At 39.4% G+C, this 13702-nt stretch overlaps 1 protein-coding gene across 2 annotated transcripts in view; it reads right to left on the bottom strand.

The window, feature by feature from the left end:
* Positions 1–13702, bottom strand: part of ift74 (intraflagellar transport 74) — an 80935-nt gene that overhangs the window by 46673 nt on the left and 20560 nt on the right. For both annotated transcript variants that reach the window (XM_061922171.1, XM_061922169.1), the window contains exons 2-8: positions 13391–13530; positions 9922–10057; positions 3006–3054; positions 2141–2239; positions 1987–2047; positions 1776–1835; positions 1583–1644 (exon numbers count right to left, since the gene is read on the bottom strand). In XM_061922171.1, the coding sequence (XP_061778155.1) occupies positions 1583–1644; positions 1776–1835; positions 1987–2047; positions 2141–2239; positions 3006–3054; positions 9922–10057; positions 13391–13519 (596 nt within the window). In that variant the 5' untranslated portion in view covers positions 13520–13530. The remainder of the gene's footprint in view (positions 1–1582; positions 1645–1775; positions 1836–1986; positions 2048–2140; positions 2240–3005; positions 3055–9921; positions 10058–13390; positions 13531–13702) is intronic.

Here is a 13702-nt window from a genome sequence, read left to right as displayed (position 1 = left end):
GCACAGGTGGGATCCTATGACAGTTCCACGCTGGAAATCACTGAGCTTCTGAGAGCGCCCCATTATTTCACAAATGTTTGTAATAACAGTCTCCATGCCAAGTGATTAGGACACCTGATTCGGATCATTTGGATGGGTGGCCAAATACTTTTGGCAATATAGTGTAGCTTTTTTCATATAAATTTTACATACATCTGAAATCTTAAATTGAGATACTTGACACATGCTAAAGTTAACATGTTGCGGGATTTTTTTAAACTAATTTTTCAGGCACACACCAAAGTGTCATATATTTTGTTATTTGGCCAGCATGCGCTTTTATAGATTATATTATCACCCATGCCAATGCCGCTGGAAAACATCTCTGGTTTAGTAAGACAGCGCTTTGATCACAGTAGCTCTAGCCACTAAAGTTAGCTAGGAGAGCTGGTGCTGTAGTGACTTTGAGGACTATACTTTCAGGGATCATTTCTAAAGATTTTGTGTTGACAAAAGTGTTTACCATGAATTGATTAACGTGGAACTCGACTTAAACAAGTTGAAAAACGTTATTCAGGTGTTACCATTTAGTGGTCAATTGTACAAAATATGTACTGTACTGTGCAATCTACTAACAAAAGTCTCAATCAATCAATCGATCAGTTTTGAAAAGGTAATGCTAAGTTAAAAATCATGCTTCACACTTGTATAGCAGAATGTTGGGGCAATAAGCCGATTAGTAGGTGAACTCCGATATTCCACATGCTACCAACTAAAAATCAGTACCGAAGCTGTGGAAACTGCTCTGTCGCTAGGAAGACTCGGCAAGATGCTCGTTTGTTTTAACTTTTTTCCTGAGAAGTGATGTGCATGTTGAATTTACCAGCCAAACCGGGAGCAAAAGTCTTGTACAACAAGATGCAACCATCCAATCAGAGTGGAGATTGTAAGTGACTGTTTTGGCATGTCATTATTTTGTTGATAAAAACATTTGGCTCTTTGCACTAGTGCTACATGAGTGTTTAGGGTTTCACTATAGCTGGGTCTGCTTAGCTCCCAACTTCTAAAATGTGCAACTCATTCTGCAGTCAGGAGCGAAAAAATAAATGTCTGGATCATTATTTCTCCCTAAGTAATCATTGTTGGCTATTATCAAGTCTACCATGTTTAGTGGTAGTTGTTGACAGAATTAATGTTTATTGCTATACGTTCTATGAAATCAGTGCACCCAGGAAAGAAGTAGCAGTAATCCTTAAAATGACCAAAACGCTAGAACTATCAAAACTTCTGGTTCTAGTATTTATATAATGCCTTGTTGGAGGTTTTTTTTTTAGGGTTTTACAGGCAGAATAGAATAATCCAAATTACCTGTATTGACACATTTTCTATGACAAAAAAACAGTTTTTATTCAAATTTTATTTACATTAAAATTATTTAAAATTGTAATATTATAGTTATTTTAGCTTCATATTTTCATTTATATTCATGTTGTTATTACAGCAGGACCCCTGGCATAGGCAATGTAATTGTTGAATTGGTACGTTGCCAATTGGGAGTGTAAGTAAAAAAGGACTGGTGTTAAAGCTTTTCAAAAATACTTACTCTCTTCTCTCAATGAAGATGTTGTCAATGCTTTCAGCTTCTCTGTCATTTTGGCCCTTCAACTGAAAAAACATAACACATATACACGTTGTCATTTTCCATAAAAAGATTTTAATGTGTGTTTTGAACTTCATCCATTCATTTCCAACTTTTCATGCCTTGATTATGTATAGGAAGAAAGCAGTGTACTTACGTGGTTGTAGTCGTTGATCATTTCCTCCATGTCGGAGTTGGTGTTGAGCTTGTCCATCAACTATAAATAAAACAAAAAATATGATTACTTATAAATGAGGAGATCAGCCCGTAAAATTGTAATGGTGTGTGTGTATTTCTCAAATATTAACTGATGATACAAATTACACACACAGATAAGCAAAGAAAGCAGAAACACACTGGCTGCTTACCATGTTGTAATCAGCAAGCTGGCCCTGCAGATCCCTGATCTCTGCAGCCAGACTTTCGGCTCTGAGAAAAAACATGGCACGTATTTTTAGAAGATATGCTATTAATTAAATCAAGAACCATACATCTTCTGTGGAGGCCTCAATGCTCACATACCTCTTTTCGTAGGACAGATAGACTGAGTTCTCTTGATTGAAGGTGTCGATCTCTTTGTGTAGTTTGCTGATCTCTGTGGTTAGCTCATTGATTTTACTCCTGTCAGCAATAAAGTATGCAATAAAGTTAGAAACTAATCTAGATGTGAACATATTTTACAAAGAAGCTTTCATTTAACTTCAGTTTACACATTACATTAGTGTGGTAAATATAACCTGAAGTTACTTAACTTCGACAAAACAAATTAAAAACATAACAGTGCAAATTAAAAACATAACAGTGCAAATTAAAAACATGACAGTGAGTTAGGTACTAGTCTTTATTGATTTGAAAATATTTGTGAAACAGAAACTTACTTCTTAAAACTTTGAGATAATTTGGCAGTACAACACACTGTATTCGACTTGCAAAAGTTAAAATGTTAGCTAAAACGTTTTAGTTATGCTTCACAACTAAATTCCTCTCCCATGTTGTCAATGCGGCGAAATGCCTCAACCCTTTGGCGTTGTGTAAGCTAGGGGTTGGGAAGATTGAGCGGTATGCGTCAAACTGTGGAAATGCAACTGTGAGACAGGAATGCATCAGTAGAGAAGCTTTGAATTGCTGCGTTTTGTTGGGAGGTTGAGGTGCATCGAAACTTACCGTGCTAACTGTACGCTACTAGTACCTAGTCACTTGCAAAGGGGTGGCTAGACATTGAGACATTTACAAATTGATTAAATAAATATTAGATTTAATTCTCTTGTGAACAATTACCAAGTAGTGTATTGAGTTTTGTTAGTGTTTTTTTTGTTTCTGTTTCAAAGAAGGAGTCAAACCAAATGAGATTTACAGTGAGTGGCAGTTGGATAAATGCATACGTTACCTGAGAAGACCCAAATAATAAGACTTGTCCAAAATCTGTCTCTGGGGTCCTAATATGGGATGGGGAAAGAAAGGGGAGTGGGTAAGAGAAAACGTAGGAAAAATAGGTTAGTAATTACATGCATTGTTAACAAAAACCAAGGGACCCATTTTTTACATTTTTAGAAAAATGTATCTGATAAAGCACTGGAGAAAATATCCTGAATAAAAAAATTGGTGTTGATCAAAGGTTTGGCTTTGATCTGCCACCAACTTGAGGGTTCCTGGTTCTATCCCCAGCTTCCGCCATCCTCGTCACGTCCGTTGAGTCCTTGAGCAAGACACTTCACTCTCGCTCCTGATAGGTCGTGGTTACGGCCTTGCATTCCAGCTCCCGCCATCAGTGTGAATGTGTGTATGAATGGGTGATTGTAAAAATTGTGTCAAAGCGCTTTGAGTACCTTGAAAGTAGAAAAATCGCTATACAGGTATAATCCATCCATCCATTCATCCATTGATTGTCTACTGCTTGTCCCTTTTGGGGTCGCAGAGGGTGCTGGAGCCTATCTCAGCTGCATTCGGGCGGAAGGCGGAGTACACCCTGGACAAGTAGCCACCTCATCGCAGGGCCAACACAGATAGACAGACATCATTCACACTCACATTCACACACTAGGACCAATTTAGTCCATATACCATTTATTTCAATTTAAAGGTTTAAGATCACAGCTTTCAAAAGGTCAAATCCATGCAAAAATCATGTTGTACACGGACGGGCATGTATGTAATACAAAAAGTTGTGGCCACGCAACAGATATACAAACTACTCCAATCATGCTGACCTTTTCCACATTTTCTTACATCAGACCCACAAACACATATATATTTTAATAGGATTTTATGTGAAAGACCAACACAAAGCAGCTCACAATTGAAAACAACATTTTACAGAATTTTCACATAATTTTTTTCGAAATTGTAAAAGTGAAAAGTGTGGTGTGTTTAAGAGTCAGGCAACTTTATCCTGAATGAAAAACAATGCCTTCAGCAGTTGCCTAAAAATTGCTGAATGACTGAATGTTATTATTAAACAGAATCCCCTTGTGGGTAATGTATTTTCAGAAAAATACAGTTTAGGCTGTCTTCAACTAAAGATTTTCATAGTCAAATCTGATTAATTAGATTTTGCCCATTATCCCGATCAGCCTTGTATATGGCGTGGTTTATTTGTTTTTTGAGAAACCAGATCGTGATCACCATACACTGACTGGTCACCAGGTGTCAGTAACATCACATTGATGTAGATTTAGCCACTATAATGACCCTTCCAAAGGTAATAAAATAAACATATGAAAGGAATACGGATTTACTGAGCCCCTAAAGCAGGGGTCTCAGACACGAGACGGTATTTTGCGGCCCGCACCTTAATGTGAAAATGTAATATTAGTGCGGCCCGCAAGTTTTTATGAATGGCGCTTGGCAGCGTCATACTTGCCAACCCTCCAGGAGACTCCCGAGTTTCAGAGCAACCGTCCTCTCAACTTTCTGTAAATTTTCAACCAACCAACAGTATTTAGGGAGGGTATTGATGGCACTGCATTTAGCGCCTTCTTTGACCTGTACAAATGTGTGCCAGTCCAGTCACATGATGCATTTGGCTTTTGAACGCACACATGTAAGCGACTACAAGACATACTTGATCAACAGCCACACAGGTCACACTGAGGGTGGCTGTATGAACAAGTTTAACACTGTTACAAATATGCGCCACACTGTGAACCCACACCAAACAAGAATGACAACACATTTCGGGAGAACATCCACACCATAACACAACATAAACACAACAGAACAAATACCCAGAATCCCACCAAACCCCGTCCCCCCCAACCCTGCCCCCCACACATTAACCCCTTCCCTCCCATGCGTCGGTTGAGGTGGTGTATATTGTAGCCCGGAAGACTTAGGGCTGCAAGGTGTTCTGGGTATTTGTTCTGTTTTGTTTATGTTGTGTTACGGTGTGGATGATCTCCCGAAATGTGTTTGTCATTCTTGTTTGGTGTGGGTTCACAGTGTGGTGCATATTTGTAACAGTGATTAAGTTGTCTATACGGCCACCCACAGTGTAACCTGTATAGCTGTTAATCAAGTATGTCTTGCAGTCACTTATGTGTGTCATTAAAAGCTCAACACAATATGTGGCCGAGCCGCCGTAAAGGCGGACGTGATGTTATGTTGTACAGCAGTGGTTCTCAACCTTTTTTCAGTGATGTACCCCCTGTGAACATTTTTTTAATTCAAAAACCCCCTAATCAGAGCAAAGCATTTTTGGTTGAAAAAAAGAGATAAAGAAGTAAAATACAGCACTATGTCATCAGTTTCTGATTTATTACATCGTATAATTTGTAGTGGTCTTTCTTAAACTATTTGAAAAAAAAAAAAGATATGAAAATAACTAAAAACTTGTAGAAAAATAAACAAGTGATTCAATTATAAAAAAAGATTTCTACACATATAAGTAATCATTAACTTAAAGTGCCCTCTTTGGGTATTGTAATACAGATCCGTCTGGATTCATGAACTTCTTTCTAAACATTTTTTCACAAAAAAAAAAGAAATCTTTAACATCAATATTTGTGGAACATGTCCACAAAAAATCTCACTGTCAACATTGAATATTGCATTGTTACATTTCTTTTCACAGTTTATGAACTTACATTCATATTTTGTTGACGTATTATTCAATAAATATATTTATAAAGGCTTTTTGAATTGTTGCTATTTTTTTAATATTTTTGAAAAATCTCACAAAACCCCTTGGCATACCTTCAAATACCCCCAGGGGTACGCGTACCCCCATTTGAGAACCACTGTTGTAGAGGATGTTAGAGGCGGCACTATCTCGGTACCCCCCTAACATAGTTGGCCAGGTGAAAATCGGGATAGATTCGGGAGAGTGGGTGTCCCGGGCGATTGTCAGGAGGTGCACTGAAAATCGGTCGGTAGTCTCCCGGAAGAATCATGAGGGTCGGAAAGTATGTTGCTAAGGCGGGAAAGCCATTCAAAGAAGGTGAATACATTAAAAAGTGCATGTTAGATTTGTTAAGAATTCTTATTGGGCGGCCCAGCCTCTCCCAGTTTCTGCATGCAGTGGCTCCCTGGTAAATTGAGTTTGAGACCCCTGCCCTAAAGGGACAAGGGGAAAAAATGTTTTAAAGATGTTTCTTTTGCTCACGAGAAACTAACTTGAGCGCACGAGAAACATTTACGTGAGCAGGAGATAGTTTTCTCTAAAAAAATGTTTTCCCCCATGTTCCCTTATGGGCTCCGTACAGACTTTTGTTGAAGAGAACCAAACAGATTTTATTTGCGACATTTTCCACTTCACACAAAAAGGCTATAAGTTTGATAAACAAAAACACTGTAGAATTGGATAGTTTAGTTAGGTCCTTGGTTCTGGCGCATCGCCGAGAACACATCAAATTTGCCAATATCGAGGAAGTAAAAGTCATGACGAAGATTCCGTATGTGAACATGCGGAAGAATCACTCCATTGTCAGATAGGAGCAGTAAGGCCGGCCTCCTGCTCGAGACAACTGGAAGCTACACCTCCGGGGGACAGCGGTGTGTCCTGACTGTCACTGTGTTTAGTTTCCGGTGGCTATGTCACGTGGCAGCACAGCGAGCTCTGTGATTGACGTCGGCATGTCCCAATGTGTGCTGCATCACCCACAGGAACATGGTTTAAAGAGGGGTTTAATGTCCGACGATATGACTGCAAGGTTGATAGACAAATCCTACACTATTTTAAAACAAGTAGAGATGTTCTTTGACAGCTTCTGATGTTTGATTATTGGGTATCGAACACCATCCATCCATCCTACTATCTTCTTCTGACTATACAAGGTCGCGTCACGAGGACAGCAGTCTGAATAAAGAAACCCAGACTTCCCTTTGGTACAAATGCAAACTTACCTAGACACAGCCATCCACATGAATTTACAGACTAAACACGGAGAGGACTAATCAGAGAGGTCGCTTATTTCCTTTTGGTGTGGATTAATGTATCGCTTTTCCGATTGATCTATGACGTCACACCAAAACAAGGCATCTTTGTGGCTCCTTACAAGTCAACAGCCCAGTTCTTGTTGTACATGATGTCTGCTGTAATATTGCCATAGATTAGAAATTATGTCTGGCTATGCTAATGTAATATAGCTGACAGTGTTGACATTGCATCATCATATTACTCTGACAAGAAGGACTTAACCATATGGGTGACGTGTAAGTCTTTCTCCAGTTACTTTAAGCCTCTGGGCTGTCACACTTCTCTTGCCATATTGTCTTTGGCAAGGTAAGCTTCCTCTTGGAGCCTGTCCTTGTATAACTTGTGTATCCAATACCTGGCCTCCAAATCAACTTTCCCTTCCTCCTCTAACACCTGCTGTAGGTTATGAGCTCCGAACCTTTGATTTGCTACTCAAGTGCACCTGTTTGATCATTAGAGATCATTTGAAGACGTTGAAGCACATGTGATAGCTGAGAGGATCGACGTGATGAAGCAGACGACTGGTACCCAGACGCACTCCTAGCTCTGGTCGGCTTTGCCTCACCGTGTTGTCCTACCAGTAGTGAGGAAACCTGGGCAGCAGGCAGTTGAGAGGGAATGAGAGCGACATCGTGTTACGTCAAATATTGTGGAAAGCAAATCTCTCTCCTGGGTCTGATTGATGGCTGCTGTTGATCAACAGATGATGACTCCTGTCCTTGGTGTCCCAACTCTAAAATTACCACTATCGCTTCTTTGCACTCCATCTAATCTGACAATTATTGAGTTTGTTTTTGAAAGAAGAATGGGCAAATATTTCAGTCTCCAGATGTAAATACTATTCGAGACATACCGCAATTTTTTAACTACAAGGCACACTTAAAAATCTTTTGATTTCTAAACAATCCACAGTGCACCTAATTTTGGTTTTGCTGCGATGAGGTGGCGACTTGTCCATGGTGTACACCGCCTTCCGCCCAATTGTAGCTGAGATAGGCACCAGCGCTCCAAAGGGAATAAGCGGTAGTAGAAAATGGATGGATGGAATTTTGGTTTTGCTTACTGACCTCGAAGCATTTTTTTTTGGTAGATGGTTTAATGATAAGTGTGACCAGTAGATAGTAGTCACACATAAGAGATACATATACACTGAAGGTTGACCCCTGTTCTATAAATGAAGCTAGCGAGTATCCGTAAGCAAGCAACACCAAAACTTTGATAAACGATTTAACTATTTATTTAAACGACTATTAGATAAACAAATACAATGCGAGCCAGCATTTAGCTAAATGATCACGGATAGCTAAACCAAAGGATTTAAATCTAAATGAAAACCTGGCGGGTCAGCACCGTTCTGGGTCTTTCTATGTGGAGTTTGCAGGTTCTCTCCGTGACTGCGTGGGTTCCCTCCGAGTACTCTGGATTCCTCAAACCGCCAAAGACATGCACTAAATTGGCCCTAGCGTGTGAGTGTGAATGTTGTCTATCTGTGTTGGCCCTGCGATGCAACTTGTCCAGGGTGAACACCAAATTAGTGTAGCTGGGATAGGCTCCAGCAGCCCCTGCATCCCCGAAAGGGACAGGCAGTTCTATAACGGCCATGCATACAGTCTGCATCAGCTGACATTCACAGACAGACCACGGTCCTTTGGCTCTTCCTGACAGCTGTGCTGGGATAAAAGAGAAATGTCTGAAACTCAATGAGAGTCTGCAAAATATATTTTTGAGCCATGTTTCTATGAACACCCTCACATTTGATTCCCTGGAATTGAAACATATTTTACTGACATTTTCTTCTCTCGCGATTGGACATTGGTGTGTAGCAGGCAAAGGTGGTGATTCCTATTACCACCACGGTGCAGTTTTCTATGGGGTGCTGAATGTAAAAGTTCAGGCACGCTTTTCTGGCAGATATATTTTTGGATTGAACTCACATTTCTAATACAATATAGTGTACAGTTCTTACTTATATCTATTAGTAGACTTGCTGTATGTAAGCGCTAAAAACAACAAAGATGACAAGGAGAAGACGCTGTCGAAGTACAGCCACGTAAATAAATAAGACCGCCCACAAAACAGTGCATCATGAAGAGACAATCAGAAAGTGGCTTGTGGATGGTCTGTAAAACAAATCTATGCAACATTTTAAACAAAGAACCACCATTAAATGTTATGTAGACCAGTGGTCCCCAACTTTGTTGTAGCTGCGGACCGGTCAACGCTTGATAATTTGTCCCGCGGCCCGGCGGGGGGATTTTTTTTTTTTTTTTTTTTGTCATGAAAAAGGGAGGTTTTTTGGGTTGGTGCACTAATTGTAAGTGTATCTTGTGTTTTTATGTTGATTTAATAAAATATAAAATAAAAAATAAAAAAATAAAAAAATTCTTCTGCGGCCCGGTACAAATCGAGCCTCGGCCCGCGGTGGTTGGGGACCACTGATGTAGACCACAAGGAAGTGTTTTAAATGTATAAAAAAATTATAATATGACCCCTTTAAAGCAACTTTTGTATGAAATTAGACCTGAATAGACCCGCTCATCGGCAGTGTGCCTTATAATCCGGTGCGCCCTGTGGTCCGAAAATACGGTACCCAAAAAAACTTGCAGGTGTAATTGCAGCGAAAAATTATTCCAGAAAGGCCAGAATAAGGACTACAATTGTGGACTACAATTGTGAACAAATTAAATGAAAAAAGGTACTGTTTCCCTTTAACTTCAAAATTATATGCCACATTGTGTCTTTCAATTAAAACCATCCTGATAAAATATGTATGGTTTTGGTCGCAACAATATAAAATGTGGAGAAGTTGAAAGGGTATGAATACTTTTTCAAACTACTGTATAATAATCAGAACTCACATTAATAACAGATATGAAGAACTGCATCTTACCTTTCAACCCAGTCTTCATCCCACTGAGGCCCTGCTGGGTCACAGGCCTATCAGTCACTTTGATCTGTGCTGACAGGACACCAGGAGTTGCAATACTCGCCCTCATGCCAGGATGAACACCTGTACCTGGAACCATCTAAATGATAATAATAATGATGATAAATCAATGTGACAAAATGTAAATGCTTGTGTTCACAGCAAACACTAACATTTTGTACTAAAGGAGTTCAAAACTGGTGGGTCTAGAAGTATTTTGGACAATAAGGGACTTTTTTCTGATTGTGCTATTTTACACCACTAAAATGGATTTCATGATTAAAGATTGAAGCCTGGGCCTCGTCAAATTCTGTTTTCTATTTCCTTCCATGCTCCACCAGGCCTTCAGTTTCCTGCTCGTCTATGGGTCTTACTGCCTTTCCCTTTGCGTTCAGTAAGTGGAACGCATGGTCTTTTGCAGAGGTACTTAAACATAAGGCCAACACGATATTGCAAATCGGATATCATTCTGATATCAACAAAAATAAAAACAGGTATTTGAGTTATATCGGGTAGCATCTTAAATGTCTGATATGAAATCTCCAATACAAGCAAGTTTGTTCTGCTCCCGCTGATGTATCTTATAATAATAATAATAATAATAATGGATTAGATTTATATCACGCTTTTCTATTGTTATATACTCAAAGCGCTCACAGAGAAGTGGGAACCCATCATTCATTCACACCTGGTGGTGGTAAGCTACATCAGTAGCCAAAGCTGCCCTGGGGTAGACTGACGGAAGCGTGGCTGCCAGTTTGCGCCTATGGCCCCTCCGACCACCACCAATCATTCATTCATCATTCATTCACCAGTGTGAGCGGCACCGGGGGCAAGGCTGAAGTGTCCTGCCCAAGGACACAACGGCAGCGATTTGGATATCAATAGGTGGGAAGCGAACCTGCAACCCTCAGGTTTCTGGCACGGCCGCTCTACCCGCTACGCCATGCCGCCCCATGCCTCTTGCTAGCTTTGCAGATAGAAAACAGGTTGTCTCCATTAAAGAGCCTTTTAAAAGGTGAAAAACACTTTTTTGCATTTATTTTGTGAGACAAGCACATATATATGTTTTTCTTTTTTTGTTGCATTCTAACTCGTAAATAAAAGTCGGTTAACAATGAAGGTAATGGGAGTTATGTCATTGCGTCTGTTCAGCATATAATGCGCTCTAAAAAAACATCTAAAAACCTCCAACATTCTATGTACACGATGTAAGTATATATGTAATATAGTAACCGGCACATCCATAATAACACGTAACATTTATGTATTACGTACATAATTTCACAAATGCGTCACAATGTTCACTATTTTCTTCAACAACTACCAAGGTACCCTGAGATTGCCAAAATAACTGTGGCGGTGAGGGCGTGTTTAGGGCTTATTAATATACAAACCCCAAAACCAGTGAAGTTGGCATGCTGTGTAAATCATAAATACAAAAAAAATACATTAATTTGCAAATCCTTTTCAACCTATATTCAATTGAAAAGACAAGATACTTAATGTTTGACTTTGAAAACTTTGTTATTTTTTGCAAATATTAGCTCATTTTGAATTTGATGAATGCAACCTGTTTCAAAAAAGCTGGCACAAATGTCAAAAAGAAAGTTGAGGAATGCTCATCAAACACTTATTTGTAACATCCCACTGGGGAACAGGCTAATTGGGAACAGGTGGGTGCCATGATTGGGTATAAAAGCAGCTTCCGTGAAATACTCAGCCATTCACAAACAAGGATGGGATGAGGGTCACCACTTTGTGAACAAATACGTGAGCAAATTGTCGAACAGTTTAAGAACAAAATTTCTCAACCAGCAAGGAATTTGGGGATTTCACCATCTACGGTCCGTAATATCATCTAAAGGTTCAGAGGTTAAGTTCTTGGGATGTTCCAAATAAGTGGCCGATGACCATTCCTCAACTTTCTCAGTCTTTTTTGGCACTTGTGTAAGCTTTTTTGAAACTTGTTGCAGGCATGAAATTCCAAATGAGCTTACATTTGCAAAAATAGTGTCTACCAGTTCGAACGTTACGTATCTTGTCTATTCAGTATATTCAATTAGATTAAAAAGAATTCGCAAATCATTGTATTCAGTTTTTATTTACGATTTAAACAATTTACCAACTTCACTGGTTTTGGGTTTTGTACAGTTCTTCCCGTTTAGATTAGGAATTTACCATAGTTCTTACTTAGGTAAAAAAAAAAAAGTGTCTTTTTGTGTCTTTCTCGCCATCTCTGGGTCTAACTTAAATGTCAAAGTTGACCAACTTTTTTGCCTGCCACCCCCAACCCTCCGCGACCCCGAAAGGGACAAGCAGTAAAAACTGGCTAGATGGATGTAAAATCACAACACTAAATTTATACAGTCTAATCAAGACTCAGCTCAAGCACTTCCATTCAGCCTTGCCATGATCCAGTTCAGCAATCACAACAACAAATCACTTCATCAATATTTTCTAATAGTCAACACTACAAAATAAGTAAATGGTAAGTATTATGCCTGCTGATACATCAGATCATGATCAGTATAGGACCTTGACCTCTATGAAAATAATGTTTAGTATTTTCAAGCAATTCAACACATAAGGCATCAGTGTCAGTATATCATAGAATAGAATAGAATAGAATAGAATAGAAAGTACTTTATTGATCCCTGGGGGAAATTCCGCACCACAGTTCACTCACAATAGACAATAATAATAATACATAATATATAACATATATTATATATATATAATATATGAATAGTATAAATATATTCTACATATATTCTACATTTAAGTGCAGTCAAGAAGGAACATATGCATTATACAGTCGGATGGCTGTCGGTATGAAGGACCTCCTGTGTCGTTCCGTGTTTCATTTAGGGAGTCTGAGCCTTCCACTGAACGTGCTCATTCTCTCCGCAAAGTCCGAGTGTAGTAGGTGGGAGGTGTTGTCCATAATGGCTAGGAGTTTTGCTAGACTTCTCCTCTCTGACACCACCGCCAAAGAGTCCAGCTCCACTCCCACCCCGTTACTGGCCTTATCGAAAGTGAAAACGTTGTATCGTGACACCCCTAATTCTAAGACACACCTACTGATTTGTATTAATGGACATGGCGCAAAAGATTATGTGGCTGGATAAATGTGCCACAGTATCTCTGGTTTTAACCTCATTTAACAACAGATCATGACATTTTGGATTTACGGGTTAGTTTAATTTTGTGCAACAGTAGATGCTTGTGCACAAGAGATTAAGAAAAACATTCATGATGTTTCCTAGGCTTGATGTGAGTGTGTGCTGATTTTAAAGATAATGTCCATGTCATTGTATGTTTGTCATATGATTATGTATAGTATGTTGTGTATTAAAAAGAAGAGTTATGACGCTATCTACAGACAGTCCCATTGTAAAGTAATAAAAATGCCATCCCACAAATGGCTTACCCCAGTGGGTACGCGTATAGCTGTAGGAGGAGGTCGGACAGCTGTCAATGGTCTTCCGGTTCCGGGGACTGCTGATCCTGCACGGCTCATTGGTCGACCCATGCTGGAAGGAGGCCGTTGACTTGCCATGATGTGGAAACCTGTGAACAAAAAACTAAGTCAAACCCACGGCAAAGGGAAAAGTAACTGATTCAATCAACCTTGAAGGAAATCTATTGTAGTGGTTTTGTATCTGCAGTGGAGAACCCAGAAGACATCCCAAAGAGTTATCCCAGGATCATAGACACTGTTGTGGTTACTTGTTCTATTGCT

Source organism: Nerophis ophidion, linkage group LG15 (assembly GCF_033978795.1).
Source record: "Nerophis ophidion isolate RoL-2023_Sa linkage group LG15, RoL_Noph_v1.0, whole genome shotgun sequence".
NCBI classification, from domain to species: Eukaryota; Metazoa; Chordata; class Actinopteri; order Syngnathiformes; family Syngnathidae; genus Nerophis; species Nerophis ophidion.
Note: the sequence above shows the minus strand (reverse complement) of the source record. Positions and strands in the feature narration are given on the sequence as shown.